We start from the raw sequence: 16382 nt of genomic DNA, 5'->3' as shown, positions 1-16382 counted from the left end.
ATTTTTCTCAACTACTAGTATAGTCATAGTAGTCGTTTTTTCTGTGAGAGGAATCCTTCGATCATCTTTTATGTGAATGTGGTTTTGCTTCGAGGGTTTGGCGTGCAATCAACTCCTGGTGTCATACTCCTCCATTCGTCATCTTTAATTTTATGGACCTTATTGAATTTCATGAGATTCCGGGGAAAAGCAATTCCGAGAAGACGACGATTAAAGACATTATTATGATTAGTTGTTGGTGCATTTGAAAGGCGAGAAACGAGATTATCTTTAATAATTCTAGTGTTAATGCTACAGAAATTATACAAGATATCAAATCATTAGGTTTTTTGTGGTATAAGAATAGAGGAAAACATCATAGTATATCTTGGGAAGATTGGTGTAAATTTAAGATGTTGTAAATTTGTATAGTTGACCGCCGAAGATTTGTCGGGATAGATATAAATACAATGGTTACTTTTTTAAAAAAAATTTAACTTCGGGGAAACCACATTGGTCATCCTTGCAGGCTGCAGCAACAAACTTCTTTGACTGATTGACCAATAAAACCCCGCCATTAGACACACATAAAATTCAAATAGCCAAATATCCATCTGTTTAATTTTCATTTCTGAATACAAACAATCACAGAAGAGAAAAAGCAGCGATGGCGAGGAAATCAACAAAAAAGCCACCGGCGGCAACTAAAAACCGATCACCGAGCGAATCACCGCCAACATTCAAGTTCAATTTCAGCACCTGCTTCAACAACGCTGTTTCTTCAACATACTCATCTCCAATGAAAAACATCAACATCACATCACCTGTAGATCTGCCTACCGTCATATCACCTCCACCGGCGCCGTCGTCACTAACCAAATCGCTTAGCTCAATCGCAGATCTGAAGGATACGACGTCATCTAATGTCGATTCGATTAAGCGTCATCTCGAGTTTTCGCATGCTGAGATACTTAAGGATATTGAAGCTTCTCACTCTCGCCTTCATAAACGATTTAAGGTATATTTTCATTATATATGCTATTCGATACGCATATTCATTTATACATATTATATATAGTGTTATAGAGATATATAAGTTCAGTTTCTACTGTTTGCTGTTTGATCAATATAATCTGTTGTGTATACATAGAATGTTATAAGTATAGTTTGCCTCAGATCGGAGTAGTTTTTATTTTTTGTAATTATTTCTATATTTTATTTGTTGTTGAATATGAGCTAATATAATTTTAGGTTTAATGAAATTAGTTGTTGAAGAGTTTAACTCTGCTGATGATAGCACCTGTATCAACATTAGAGTCCATTTTTTTTTACTTGTAAGCGTTAAAATGTGACGATGCCTTGGAAGTGATGAGAAATGTCTTGTTTGCTGATAAATTTATTGTTACAGAAATTGTTGCTATCGATAATATTGGTCTTGATTGTAATATGATAGAATTTGATTGATTAGGCGGATATGGATGCAGTTCTTTTGATATTAGTTTCTGAAGAGTTAATGTCTGCTAATGGTAATCTCTGTGCCAGAATTAGAGTCCTGTATCATGACTTCCAAGTGTCAGATGTGATAAATGATAATCTCTTAAAAGTAATATTTGGCATCTTGTTTATTAATAGTTTATTGAAGTTTGATGTCTATGTTAGGTTATAGGAAGCTGTTGCCATCAAAATTTGTTCATCTATGAGACTATCTAGACCAATGTACTTGTTGATTATGTAAGGCATTTTTTTATGATATTCGATATTCAAGTTGGAGGCTAATGTCGTGAAGAATGATGTTTCTTTTATTCATTTAGATTAGGTTAGGAGGTATCAGGTATGGTATCTTACTATCTTGTGTAAGTGTGTGAATCGGATTCTGATGTTAAAATCTCGTGTATGATATGCGTATGCATTTAGAGACGGTAATTCCTTATTTGTAGTAATTTTGTTAGACAATGCTAAACTCTTCTCTAATAGTTAGTTACTTTATAGGTCCTGCTGCAATTAGTCTGCTTATGTAAATCGTTCTTTGTAAATGTGTGTCCAGACAATTTGGCACCACGATTGTAAATTATGTAGATCAAATTTCTCTAAATGAATTGTATACTAAAAGGGTTTACTCTTACTTATGTTATTTTCTCCACTTTATATGACTAGTGGACACCATGTTTGTATATTTTGTCTATCATATGAAGTATGCCTTGAAGAAATTCAGGTTTATTCACATGCTTGTCAAATTTTTAGCACCATTAAAGAATGGAGGTACCAGTCAAGCTTATCATGGATATGGTTAAAAATGAATGTTGAAGTGTGCATTGCTGTTGATTTTTGTTTTTGTGTGATGGATCATCAAGTAATTGGGATAAAGATAGGATAAATGTGTAATATCAACATATTTTATCTATGTTCAGTTGATATTCTATGATGTTTTTTTGTTATGTGCAATGTGTTCATGTGAAGCAAGTCTTGTGAATTACAGATGTTTGTTGTACATAGACTAGTATTATAAGTATTGATAATGTGATTGGTAGATATATGTTATGATAATATAAATAGTTCTCAGACCATAAGAGATTTGTCTATAGTTTTAAAATTTAACCACCAAATAGAACCCAGTATCTTCCTTGTCAGCTTTGTGGTTATTCATGTTGTCTCTAAAGCTCTTATATATTTGCTGTTTGAAAAGATTCAAAACCAAGCATGCCTGCAAACAATGGATGAAGTTGAGAAGGAATACAAGAAGGTGAATGATCGAATAAAAGAAAGTCGTGATGCAATGCAGGTGGTTAATTAGTATTATGCATCAATATCTGGTCAGATCTTTTCATAATGTTGAACTTTCAAATGTATGATAGACTACATTTTTTCAGGCATCATATATGGAGCTCATTGCAGAATCACAGGCTAGCACTAATCGTGGTATGTTTTTATGACCTAACTTGTAGGAAAATGTAAGTATTTCACACTAGTTAGCACTATTGAGACTGGATTAACATCATTATATCTTAATTATACAAGCAGGTCCTACTAAAAATGTATGTGTTAATCGCTGAAAGTCTTTTGCATAATGAAAATGTTAAAGGAGACCAGAACGGCACAATTTGACTCTTGATTGTATCTATTACACTCAGAAGTAAGAAGTGTGTTTGTATTGGAACTTTCAAAAGTTAATGTGAACCTGGTTTTTGTTATTTGCAGTATGCAAAACCATCCTCCCTGAACTTCTGCAGTCTATGGACAAAGCTGTTGATGGTCTAAGGAACCGATATGGAATTGCATCTTAGATTCACTTTAGCTACCAGTTGCTTTTAGGTGAGTAGCCACTAGGCTTCATGAGGAGTACTTAATGGTCTGCATATTTCTCACAAACTAACCAGTGACCCTACTAATATGTCTGGTAAACACTTGAAAATAATAGTTGTATGACACATTCTGGTTCTGATGTTTATCTGCATGTTATTTTAAATTGAACCACAGATGTGATTTTGAAAACTAATTTAATTTTTTCATCATGTGAGTCTGCCTTTAGATTGCAATTTGCATTCCCGGTCATATCTAAATCGTGTGATTGTGGGTTTTATCATTTGGTCTTATAGGTCAGTGAACACATTACACACACCCAATCAGATTGTCTAATAACCTGCCTTTTGTATTCCCTTATTACCAGGAATGAATCTCAGAGTGAAGCAAAAGTATACAAACGAGATCTTGTTAGTCTCACAAGGTGATGAAGTTACTTTTTCTTAAACTTGCTGTTCATTTAGTACTAGTACAATTCAAATAAATGGAATTCTTACTTAGAATGCAAAGACTTCAGTACAGAATGATATAGGTAGATCATCAAGTGGCTCCACTTGACCGTATATGGCATATATCTAGGTTTTAAATAATACTCGTATGTAATGACTGGATTGGAAAAGGATTGGGAACGGTAGACATTCTTGAACTCTAATGTACTTGAGAATGTTTGGCTTTGTATACAATCGTCTGGATGCTTTTCGAACACATGTTTGCCTATTACTACTACGGAATTCTGCAGAGAAAAAGTAGAATTTTATTAGAGTATCTAAAAAAAATATATTAACTACAATTCAATCATCAGATATTCAGATTATTACCTACTAGCTTTTGTTGCCAACTTATCACCAGTCTGATCAATGTATTGTACTTCTTTGTTACCAACAAGTACTCCATATGTAGTTTTTATATCAGCTACTAACTCCATATGTGATACTACTTGTGTCTGCTTTTATTAAACAAATATTTAATCTAATCTCTCAAAATCAACCAAATGAAACTGATCATTAATGTAAGTTGGATTTTTTAAGACTTTTGAGCACCTTTAGTTAATGGGCCAATAGGCCCAATACATCCACAAAGTGGTCAGTTTTACATTCCTGTTGGGCCTTTATAAGGGTATTACGGTAATTACAAACTCAAGAAGATAAGCCATTAAATCCAAAACTCTTTCAAAACAAAGAGACGTTTCACCACCAATCATTTCACATAACATAATGCATTGAAACCCAACCCCAGAAATGGAAGCTACTGCCTGCTGTTCATTCCATCTTTCTTCATCCCCAAACAGCTTATCTAAACTCCCAATTCCAATCCCGAAGCCATCCCACAATACCCACCGGAATCGCCAATTCCAATTCTCACCAATCTCAGCCACACTCAATTCCCCAAAAGGCTTCGGTCCTCCACCTCCCAAGAAAGTCACCAAAAAGCCCCTAATCCCAAAGAAGATCAACAATGAAGATGAATATGAAGATGAAGATTATGAAACAGAAAGAGAAGCAGGTGTGATTCCCGAGATAGTAACCAACAGAATGATTGGTAGGATAGGGCTTTCAGTTGGGATTCCACTGTTAATAGGACTGTGTTTCTTTCCATTCTTTTACTACCTGAAAGTAGGATTGAAGATTGATGTACCCACTTGGGTTCCTTTCATTGTGTCATTTGTGTTTTTTGGGACAGCACTAGCTGGTGTTAGTTACGGGATAGTGTCCACTAGTTGGGACCCTATGAGGGAAGGATCTCTTTTGGGTTGGAACGAGGCTCAAAAGAATTGGCCTGTTTTTTGGCAATCACTTTGGGGCTCGCCTGGTTCAAGAAAGAGGTTTTAAACCTTTTTTTTTTTTTGTTAAATAAACATCTGTATACTTCTCTTTAAGTTATTTCCCAGTCATATTAAATATAGACACTTTAAATAGATTTCTGTTTGTTTATAGTAATGCTTTTCAGTTGCATATATTTGATATGCCAAATAGTTGGGAGATCAAGTTAACAGTTTGAATGTCGAACACCTAGAGTACAAGTTCCAGCAGCCAGTTTTAGAATATCAAAAATTCCAGATCTGTTAACATTACAAAGAACCAAATGGTGTCAATAATCTATGCCGGAAGTAAAATTATGAATAAAAAACAAGTTTTTACTCGAATGGAAAAAGTTTAAAGTGAATACCAAACTCTAGTTGGTTATACCAATTGTCCATGCGATTCAACTTTTATCATCTGTTTTTGTTCCTACGAGCATGGTACCCGCGCAAATGCGGCGGTGATGGTAGTGACAATGATGTGGTGGCATCGACGGATAGTGACGGCGGCGACGACCGTTAGCGGTGGCAAATGAGTCAAGTTATGTAGGTATATGATGTAAAGATATTTGATTTAAAAGAGTAGTGGATATATATTAGAAGATAATTGAATGATCGTGTAAGTTAATTAATTTAGGGTAAAATGGTAATTTTACATGTCCCAAAATTGTTAACTTTTCAACATTTTAGGGGAGAGAGTATTATTTCTTATTATTTCTCTTATATAATAGTATAGATAAGAATTTAATCACAATGCATATCATCATCATAATGATCGATTTTTCATTACGTCCTTTTGGCCAACAATGCCCATCTCTGTATTAAATATCCTCACTGCTTGCAGTGTGAGGGTGTTTTTACCCTTTTTCCATACAACTTAACGTTCGTTCCTTTAAATGTTATAACACTTCCTCATTCTGTCTCAACTACATTCTATTTAGTTTGTGTATATATAATCTGAAATATATGCTATTTAGTTTTTAGTACTTCATAGGTTTAGTTGGAATGTTATTAGTATAGGTTTAGGTGGATGACACTATGACAGGATGGGATGTACATTGGCAAAGCCGTCTTGATTGTACTCTTACAGTTTCTACATGATTAATAAAAATACATTTTGAGTTTTTTTTTTTTTTTAATTAAAAAAACATCCTCTTGAAGTGTCTTTGTTGAAGTTGGTTCAGCTGAAGAATCAACTTTGGGCTCATGACTTTGAGGTGGGTTATCGATAGACGAAACCAACAATGGATTATGATCTGTTGATGTATTGGTAGAAGATGTTGAAGAAGTCGAGTTTGAAAAAAGAAGGATAGTGAATGTTCTTTCAATGTTTTCCTCAATTGCGATTTAATAGCATAAGCTTCGCTGTTAAAAAAACTATATGTAATAAGATTCATCAAAAAATAAAAAAGACAATTTAATCATATAAATTCCAAGCATATGTTACGAAAAACAAATGAATTTTTTCATAAATTGAATTGCACATAAAATATTATCAAATTAGTATACGTTAAATTGTATTTATAAATGCAATTAACAATACTATTTTATAATCTAATGAGAATGAGAATGTTGTATTTTTTTCAAGGAAAAAAAAAAGTTTTCTTACTTCAAAGTTCAAACAACCCGTGAGACCAACATAAAAAGTCATCGGATATTACCACTATAAAATATCTACTCATATTTATTTTGCAGGCAAGGTAGTTATTGTAAATAACTACATACAAGATACAACCAATGTATTACCATTAAATGCATACATCAAACATAATAACTTAAATATTTTAATTTTTATATAATAAACCGAAACCAATGCGTGTACGGGTCAAAAATCGGCCCGATCCGTATAATCTTGTGACCCAGAGATACACCGAAATGAGAATCATGACCCGGCTTGTTACTCTCTAGAGAGGATCAGTTCGGTTCCCGGGCTTAAAGAACTTTTGTTCATTCACGTGTCAAAAACTGATGGACCCAGCTCGGACTGAAACCCAGAAGTGCACCAAAACGGGAACCGTGACCTGGCCCTTTACCCTCTTGGGCGGGTCAGTTTGGCAGGTAAGAAAATAAGCCACGGGTTTCGAGTCAATCGTACATTCTTAGATAAGTGAGGTGAGAGGCTTTTTTTTTTTTCTTTTACGTTTCATGTTCAAATCTAGAAATAAATGTTTAATCATTAATTTTAAATTGTTAAATTCTAGCTATTAGATTAGCTTAATAAAATTTGTTGATAAGGAAAAAAAGAGATTATTATTCGTTGAGGGTTGAAAAGAAGAATCAAAGCATTCGGGACTTGATGGGCTATTTATTGCTATTCACAAAATATATTTGTATGTACATAGGGCGTTGGGCGTTACGTCGCGGCAAGTCTTCCACCACATATATCTAAGAATAAATACCAGTCAAAATGAGTTGCTAGTATATAAAGCCCCCGCTCAATTCTGTATAAACTGAAAATCAAACAAATTCAGAAACATCATTCAATTCGATTGGAAAGAAAAAGGGGGGCATGGGCACCGTTATTGACGACCATTTCTTGGCACTCACAGCCATCGTTACCGTACACACCCACACCCAAACTCTATCTTTCTTATTCCAATTATCATATACTATCATTTTCTTGTACTGTGAATCACTAAATCATGTTTCTTTTTGTAGTTTGGATATCAATTATCGTTCTTCATAGTCACTGCACTCCTCAAATTCGACAAAGTTACCGATTTTGCGGGTATGTCTTTGCTATTATTCCTTTTCCGTTGCTTCATTTTTACTCCAAGTATCTTTTTATTTATAGGATTTTGTTGGTTTATAGTTATTGTGGCTAATTTTTACTTGTTTACACCAAATATCTTTTTATTGTGGCTAATTTTTATTTCAATACAAGTAGATAAGATAGAGTTATCTAGAGGACTACAAGTCTAGAATAAGGATAGATGAATGTAGGGGATAGGTGTGTTAGTGTCTACATCCCGCCTCTCTCATACCTTGCTTTTGACTAGATCGGGTATTATTGTTGTTTATAGTTTAAGAAGACAGGAATTCTTCTCAGTTTTAGTTGAAGGTTAGCTTCGTTTGCTTTAATGATATTTTATTTTTGTTCTTTTCTTTTCGGGGACAAGCTCATGAAAATTTATTAAACTTATCTTATTTTGCTTCGAAACCTCTATTGTATGTATTTAGATTAACTATTTGTCCGGACGCATACATATAATTGCCACGCCAATGCCATTTCACACATAATAAAAAATTGGTGGCATGTCAGCTCTTGACAAGCTATAAGAAGTCACATAAATACAATAGCAAAACATAACGTATGATAGCGAAAGTACAAATCGCAACAACTTTAGTACATTTTAATGCACTTTTGCCCTACTTTTTGTTTGGATAAAATTGATTTAGGGGTGTTTGTGTTATTTCCTTATTGCATTTTCCAAAAAACCTGTAAGCACTTTTGACTGTTTAGATTAAGGGAAGTGCTTATTATAGGTAGAAATAACCAGTCTGATATACGAACTTAATGTTTGTTTATAATAAGCTACTAGTTATATTCTTTTTACTTATAGGTATATGCATAAAGTTAAGCTTAAATATATTTGAGTTTTATTTAGAATTTCATCATTTTGATGTTAGGATTTTATCTTCTGTGTTTTCCAACAGGAAGCACAAATTTTGTCATAATCGCTCTATTAACTTTGATTGTAAAAGGATCATGGCACTTTAGGCAGGTACCTATCCTTTCCAACTCTTATGCTATCAAATTTTGGGTTCACATTCTCTTTTGTCTTGATTAATATATATATTTAAATATGAATAATTAAGTATAGTTTTCTCAGTTCTTGAATTACTTGAGCATGTTTATTTACCTTACACATTTTATTTGTATCATCGTGCATTTCAGGTGGTTTTGAGCTTTCTTGTTGTAGTATGGGGTCTTCGCCTTGGATTGTTTCTGTTGATGAGGTAATTACTCACAAACATCTTATTATAAATCTTTCGAGTTCTTATCCTTGTAAAAAAATCATCCCTGATCAAATGGCATTACTTGTCAGGATCTTGAATTGGGGAGAAGATCGGCGTTTTGATGAGATGCGTGCTAATTTAGGGAAATTGGCAGTTTTCTGGATTTTCCAGGTTTCTTTATTACATTTATACCTGATATTATTTTTGTTGCTTTCTTTATTTTTGTTGACACTACCTGTCTGAATGATTTTGTTGAGATAAAGATAGTCTTTCCTTGGAAAGGGTCTGTACTTTCCATACCTGTGATAAGAAGTCAATTTAGTCACTAAAAAGTTTGTGTTAATTTGGGATGTTTCATATCTCTAAACATGGAAAAATCATAAAACTTTAGCTAACGACTAAAAGAGCCAAAAGTCGTCTATATTGATCTCAGATGATGAAGACCTCCTGACATTTTTAAAAAGAATTGATTTATATTGTGCAATATGTTATAATCATGATAATAAAATAATGGACAACTAAGTGTTGACGGGTTGACCCAACCGTTGACCTGTTGGGTCACATATCAAAAAGTTAACAGTTACCCAACACTTTTACATTTAGTTGATTCTTGTTCTATTATGGCAGGCTATATGGGTTTGGACAGTAAGTTTACCCGTGACAGTTGTCAATGCAACTGATTCAAATCCAGGTCTTAAAGCTCAGGACATAATTGGGTGGATTATGTGGTCTGTGGGTATCTCAATTGAGGCCACTGCTGACCAGCAAAAGTTAACCTTCAAGAATTCTCCAGAAAATAGGGGGAAATGGTGCGATGTTGGACTCTGGGGGTACTCCCGTCATCCAAACTATTTTGGCGAGGTTAGTGGTTCAACCCCCATATCACATATATCGAGTTTGGATCATTCCAGTCTTTCAATTTATTTTGTTAAATATATCAGGCAAATTGCATGATAAGGTAATGAACTCTGGTCTGATACTTATATTTGGGGCGACCAATTTTGTTTCAACCACAAACAGGCTCAAACTTTTTCTGCCATTTTTTGTGAATGTAAATGAAGCATGTTGCCCCAAATAGAAAGCAGCTGAAAGTCTGTTGCCTACTTATGCAATTTGCTCACTATTGTATATGGGCGTGTAACTTCTGTATGCAACTTCTTGAATCTTGCTACACTATTCTTGTACATTTCAGTACACTTTTTATTCAGTCATGCTCTGAAACTAATTGAATCTACTATTTAATGGCAGATTTTTCTATGGTGGGGAATTTTTGTGGCCTCTACACCTGTATTGGAAGGTGCTGAATGGCTTGTTGTACTCGGGCCATTATTTCTAACATTGTTACTTCTTTTTATTAGTGGGATACCGCTGCTTGAGGTTCTGTATTCATAGCTTTTGGTTTCTTATAAATAATTAAAGTTTTTCATCATTCAAACATTAATTGATCTAATTTATCAAAACATGGGTTCAGGAGTCTGGAGATAAGAAGTATGGAAATGTGGCGGGATACCGACAGTATAAAAAGACAACAAGGTTGATGAATATTCTCATACATTTGAACACATGTATTTTCTAATATTTTCATAAATTAGACCATAAATAAATTGTTTTCCGTTTCAGTCCTCTCGTTCCGCTGCCTCCTGTGGTGTATGGAACCTTGCCTTCTTGGTTCAAAGTAGCCTTCTTGTTTGAGTTTCCATTATACAATCGGAATCTTCCTAAAGAAGAATCAGTGGGCTGGTAAGTCATATTCCTATAATGATCCGTATAATATGTGAATTCTTGAAACTTCATGGGTGTAACTATAATTTGCAAGGTATAGAGCTGGAAGTGCAGAAACAAAAATGGGTTGATTTCTTTATCACTAGTTTGATGTAATTGTTTATAAAATTCCTGACATACATTTTTTATGTGTATTCTTGAAGCCCCAGTATGTGATACCTTTTGGGGATAGTTCACAGTCAGCTATTTTAACACCCTGCATTGAATTGTTAAAGTGATCTTGTTTTCATTATATGCTTTTATTTTGTATACCTCAATGACCAAATGTACAAGCAGAACAGACAGACTTGATGTCGAGACGTGCATTACCTAAGATACCTTTCTTGAATGATTTGATATATTTTTAGTCTTATATAGGAAAGGACCGATGGAACTTTAGAGGTATCTATGTGACACAACATTTGAAAGTTGTAAGTTGTATTCCCACTTGCGAGAAATACGTGTTATAAGAAGATATATATCTGTAGCATCCCAAATGAATTCTAAAGAAACAAAGTAAGCACTAAATTTAAAGGATTCATACTAGACTAGAAAGCAAATCAGATGGTTGATGATGACGACTTGTGAGCTCTAAACATTAAATGTACATGGCAACATGAACTCCTTGCTCGGATTATCAGATGGTTGATGATGACGACTTGTGAGCTCTAAACATTAAATGTACATGGCAACATGAACTCCTTGCTCGGATTTTTCATAATGTCATGGATTATGAGTTTCTTTGTCTCATTCCTCAAACGTTTCCCTTTAGGAAGAACTTATTATAACTGAGAAATGTTAATGAACATACTTTGACCATGATTTCTCACACTAAAAACTGTCTTTGTCCATTACCCATGATTCATATCGGATGCCATCACATTGAAATAAGATTATGCAAAGGGATCCATTAAAATGTACCCAAAATAATGGCCCGAAAAATACCATCTCCTTAACATCAAGAGCAAAAAACAATCTTTCATCCCCGTATGCAATCTAACTCAAGAACCCGTTTAAGAACTTACCCAGATTCTGGATGAAATGAAAATTCGGTCAACTCAAATGATGTGCTCCATGAAATTTTCTGAAGACTAAAAACATCATTGTATACCTAAGCATATAAAGCATGTGTTTAGGAGGAAAACGAAGCTTGATCACTGAATTAACCATGTGTCTTCTGGTACCTAGTTGTCTACTCATGGTAAATAAATCATATAATGTGTGTTTTCAATTGTTAATCTTATATATATCAAAACTACCGATTTAAGCATAAAACACTAATTAGCTAAACCTAAATGCTTAATTACCAACTCAACAAGTTTTCTAAAAAAGTTTTGTTTAACAAAATATTCACATTCAATAACATTCACATACACATTCATATTGTAATAAACAACGTAAAAATAAGGACAACCGTATTCTACTATTTACTCTAAAAATACTACTGTATGTAATCATCACCATCTTCACTACCGTGAATAGCACGGAAGAATTTATAGTTAATAGCGTAATACCAAAAATATGGAATCAAATTTCTAAGATGGAGGATATGTTTGAAAGGCTTAACAAATTTCAACCAAAGCTAGTGACAACTTAAACTAATTAACCAGGAAAACCTGTCTTCAAGCTAGAATTGTATAGGAAAAACTGTTCATATTATAATCTGTATACCGCAGAGAACTGTCTTCAACTTCCAATACGGATCAAATCAATAACCCAAGAATTCCTGTGCAAAAACAAGCAGCCGCTGTAAAGTACTAGGAGCAAATTTCCTTGCAAACAGATAACATACTGATGAAGGCTCATCATTATAAAGACATTCCCGCCCTTCATGAAGTTTCTTCATGAATGCCTCTGTAATGTCTGATGCCCCAAATGTTGCAGGGTGTGGCCCACCTCTTGACCAGTCAACCCAAGTCAAACTACGGTTTGCTAGAAGATTTGGTGCCAGAATTGTTAATAGAGTTGGAAAATAATGTTCATCCACATAACAGGCGGGCCTGCAAAACTCCAAGAACTTCGGGTAAAAGGTAACGTCGGAAATGATGATGGTTGCAAGTTTACGGTTGACTTCAAACCATTGGGACCCTTTTCTCCATTGGGAGATGTTGACTTCGGGTAACATGCTGGGGTTGTAACGGCCCCGGCCAAATGGACCAGGATCATCAAAGGCCCCCATAAAACTGTATCTGGATTTCGTAATGTAACGATATGTTACAGTGAAGTTGTAGATGGGAACACATGATTCAGAGACAAGTATAAAGTATTCATTGGAGACATCAAGAAGGGCATTTGCCAAAAGTCTCCTCTCGGCATCACACATGGTCATTCTACCCCATTCAGCTATCTGCAAGGCCGAGCCAAAAGCAAATTAGTTATATACATACTGTGATTGCTAGTTGAATGCCTAGAATGTCATTTGGTAAAGACTCAGAAACATAAGTCGTAATCACATCGGGTCTTATTGTTGACAAACTATAAATATGTATGTATAAATTGATAATTATTACTATAATAATTTAGTGAAGTTTCTATACATACTTTTCTGATAGAATTTTTTTTCAAGATAAACTCATAATACTAGATCATAGAAGGGAAAATCTTGCATCACTTACTTCTAAGTTCTGATCCTAATGATTACCAGTCAACAAGTTAAGATCTTTTAAACAACAAATGTCAAAACTTCAACCACTGAACGAAGATGCCATATACATTTCATGCTAATAGCATGACAAATATGAGAACTGTTGTATAGTGATGCCTATTAATCATAAAGGGTTTCTCACTGTTAAAAAAGACTTATACAGATTGCAGAGACCTAATTGCCAATAAACAACACTAAAAAAAACCCTGCAACCAACTAAGTTTATATATTGGAATAAGAAGAGAACATACAAATACAGCAAACTGGATTCTTTACCACTCCATACAAAAACCCTTTCCATAATAGATTTACTACTTCTCACATTGAGGATGGTCCAGAGGCCCAAAACTGTATGTACAATGTACTCATTGTTTGCAAGTTATCAGCATTATTAGTTTACAACAAGGATCAGCTAGTCAATACCAAGTAATAACAAAAAGACCTCAATAACTAGCAAAAAAAAGCATGCCTAATCCATTTAGGAATTTGCACATCGATTATGATATTTCTCTCTCTAAATCATTTCCATTTGATCATATTTGGCCCATCAATCATTTTCCACACTATAACATTCTTGCAAACATGTGTGCCCAACTGCCCATTTGCCCAACCATAGTACCATGTTCACAAAACCTATCACTGGCAGTTAGGGTAACATAATTAACTCTCTGTACCCACTCTATCTCGAGAAGATAAAAATACAAGCTTACAGGAGCATCTCCAACGTTAATACTAAGCTGTACGTTTTTACACAATTTTTGGTGTAGAAGTGAAAAAATAAATTAAAAAATAGACAAACAATTGCATCATTTTGGTGTGATAAAAAGACATATCTAGTCACACCAGATTTGGTGTGACACTATTCATTGTACTTCTCATAAAGATTATCCTACCATGTTAAGTACCGTTATATTTGATTAAAAATTATTTACATTATCTTAGTCTAACACTTTAAAGTGCATATTAGAGATGCTCTAAAGGGTAGCATCAAACCAATGTCTATATTATAAGTTCAAACTTAGTTTCTCTACATTTCAAGATACAAACTCAAGAATCCTATAAAGTATAAACCTTTACACAAAGTGTTGAGTGACCAATCCAACTCTCGAGGGGCAACGATAATATAACAACCATTCCACTTCATTAAGAAACTATTCACTCTTCTAACCACATTTATAATGAAGCGACAAATTATCCGAACATGGGGACAGATAGATCTTTCATTGACATACATAACTCCACAAAACCACTTCGAAAATACTATATTATTTGGTTAAGATATAATAACTACTACACAATGATGTAGATGGTTTATGGTAAAACGTACCTGACTTGGTATCTGTCTCTGATAAAAAACAGATGTGGATGGAACACGGGGTTCATATGATGGAAGCGAATGAATGTATATAGTATAAAGGCTCTTGTGTCCCTTAAAAAACCTCTCCCATAAAGGAGCCAATGGTAACGGGCCTTTGGTCAAAAACATAAAAGCAATCTTTGGAAGTCTTGAAAATGGATACTTCTTTACTTGTGGCACAAATGAAGCTCTCCAAAATAACTCTTTATCATTCATTGTATGAATCAGATTTGAAGGAGGCATGATCCAACGGTCAAGATTGTTCTTTGGCTTTTCTTCGATACATGGTGTTAAAATGGGGATGGCTGAGGTTACTGAAGTGACAACCCCGGTTTTACGAATCATATAAATACTAAAAAGAGAAATGCTAAAACATAATACTAGAAACAAAGCAAGTAATTGTATGAGCCTTTGCGGCAAAGCTCTTGATTGGTTTGCTCTACTTACAACTGCACTAGTTGCAGGGTCTTTGCCTTCCTCCATTTGTAACAATATTTACAATTTTTTACCTCAATACCATGATACTATGAATTTTTTCTGCTTGTGGGTATTTTGTTATGGCTCATCAAGTCATTCGGGCACCATCTTGGAACCTGAAATATCATAATAATGGAAAACTGTTAAAACAGAAGTTAAAGCATGTAACTTTGCTAAATAAAGTGACAAATATTCAAAAAAAAAAATAGCTAGAAACAGAAGTTAAAGCATGTACCTTTGTAGAACAAAATGAAAAAATTTACAAAATAGTTTTGTAATTTTGGTTTATGGCTCATCAAGAAATGCACTTTTTTTCTCACAAAATAAGCTAAAAACAGAAGTTGGTTAACGCATCCAGATGAATGCTTTGCGGCTTTCAAAAATCGCAATAAGCACTTAAATATGAGCAAATCCTAAACATCTATTAGTCATCTTAAACTGGATTCTGTGCACACTAGAAAAAGTTGTATAAAGCAAAAGATTAAAGGGAAAAATATTTCAAGGCTCTTCTTACACCTCGAGATCTCAAAATAATTTCACAAACAAACAAAAATAAGCTAAAAAACTCAAAGAAAAACAATCAATCAATATCAATATACATACATAAACAAACAAAAACCCAATAATGACATCTTTTAACATGGGTGATATATAAATACATCAAATTTATTTATCCTATAATAATACTCAAAAGCAATTAATAAAAAAAAAAAAGATCGAAAAGAACATACCATACCAATAACTGATGACAAAAAGTGACCATCTATCTAACAATATACTAATAATTTTTTTATATTTTAACACTTTTATTGATTGAATGATATATACTTTTGCAGTTGATGTGTTTGTATTTGTTAATGATAAAAGAAAGAATTGAGTCCAGGAGTGTTGTTGGAGTAAATATAGGAGACACAACGCACACAGTATCAAGTACTAAACGTATGAAGGGAGAGAGATCTATGGAATGATGTTTTGTTTTAGAATTTGCTTACAACACCGCACGATGTGTGTATATTTGCGTTTGTGTGTGTGTGTGTGAGAGAGAGAGAGAGAACAGTTTTTTTTTACTTTTGAGTATTTCGTTTGGAGTGTTTTTGTTGAATTCAATA

The 16382-nt window shown here is 33.9% G+C and overlaps 4 protein-coding genes across 7 annotated transcripts; 3 read left to right on the top strand and 1 right to left on the bottom strand.

The window, feature by feature from the left end:
• The first annotated feature begins 592 nt into the window (after window positions 1–592).
• LOC122580328 lies at window positions 593–3979 on the top strand. Its single transcript, XM_043752601.1, has 5 exons — window positions 593–997; window positions 2663–2758; window positions 2847–2895; window positions 3175–3288; window positions 3644–3979. Exons 1-4 carry the CDS (start codon window positions 647–649, stop codon window positions 3258–3260), a joined length of 582 nt encoding a protein of 193 aa, XP_043608536.1. The 5' UTR covers window positions 593–646; the 3' UTR covers window positions 3261–3288; window positions 3644–3979.
• A 474-nt stretch (window positions 3980–4453) lies between these two features.
• On the top strand, window positions 4454–5193 carry LOC122579169 (protein PAM68, chloroplastic). Its single transcript, XM_043751282.1, has one exon. It carries the CDS (start codon window positions 4515–4517, stop codon window positions 5103–5105), a length of 591 nt encoding a protein of 196 aa, XP_043607217.1. The 5' UTR covers window positions 4454–4514; the 3' UTR covers window positions 5106–5193.
• Window positions 5194–7454: 2261 nt separating this feature from the next.
• On the top strand, window positions 7455–11048 carry LOC122611254. 2 transcript variants are annotated; one of them, XM_043784246.1, is made up of 10 exons: window positions 7455–7634; window positions 7733–7802; window positions 8732–8799; window positions 8973–9034; window positions 9124–9205; window positions 9662–9895; window positions 10283–10411; window positions 10506–10567; window positions 10655–10774; window positions 10851–11048. In XM_043784246.1, the coding sequence occupies exons 1-10, from the start codon at window positions 7584–7586 to the stop codon at window positions 10885–10887; spliced, it is 915 nt and encodes a 304-aa protein (XP_043640181.1). In that variant the 5' UTR covers window positions 7455–7583; the 3' UTR covers window positions 10888–11048. The 2 variants fall into 2 exon arrangements, with proteins under 2 accessions (XP_043640181.1, XP_043640183.1); XM_043784248.1 differs by having other exon boundaries at window positions 7456–7634; window positions 10857–11048.
• Window positions 11049–12127: 1079 nt separating this feature from the next.
• Window positions 12128–16382, bottom strand: LOC122580475 (glycosyltransferase BC10-like). Of its 3 annotated transcripts, none has more exons than XM_043752746.1 (3): window positions 16005–16382; window positions 14767–15389; window positions 12128–13142 (listed from the first exon to the last, which is right to left on the bottom strand). In XM_043752746.1, exons 2-3 carry the CDS (start codon window positions 15277–15279, stop codon window positions 12504–12506), a joined length of 1152 nt encoding a protein of 383 aa, XP_043608681.1. In that variant the 5' UTR covers window positions 15280–15389; window positions 16005–16382; the 3' UTR covers window positions 12128–12503. The 3 variants fall into 3 exon arrangements, with proteins under 3 accessions (XP_043608681.1, XP_043608682.1, XP_043608683.1); XM_043752747.1 differs by having other exon boundaries at window positions 16010–16382; XM_043752748.1 differs by lacking the exon at window positions 16005–16382 and adding an exon at window positions 15509–15593.

This window comes from Erigeron canadensis, chromosome 8, assembly GCF_010389155.1.
Source record: "Erigeron canadensis isolate Cc75 chromosome 8, C_canadensis_v1, whole genome shotgun sequence".
Taxonomy (NCBI): Eukaryota; Viridiplantae; Streptophyta; class Magnoliopsida; order Asterales; family Asteraceae; genus Erigeron; species Erigeron canadensis.
The sequence above is the reverse complement of the archived record's forward strand: the minus strand, read 5'-3'. Positions and strand labels throughout refer to the sequence as shown.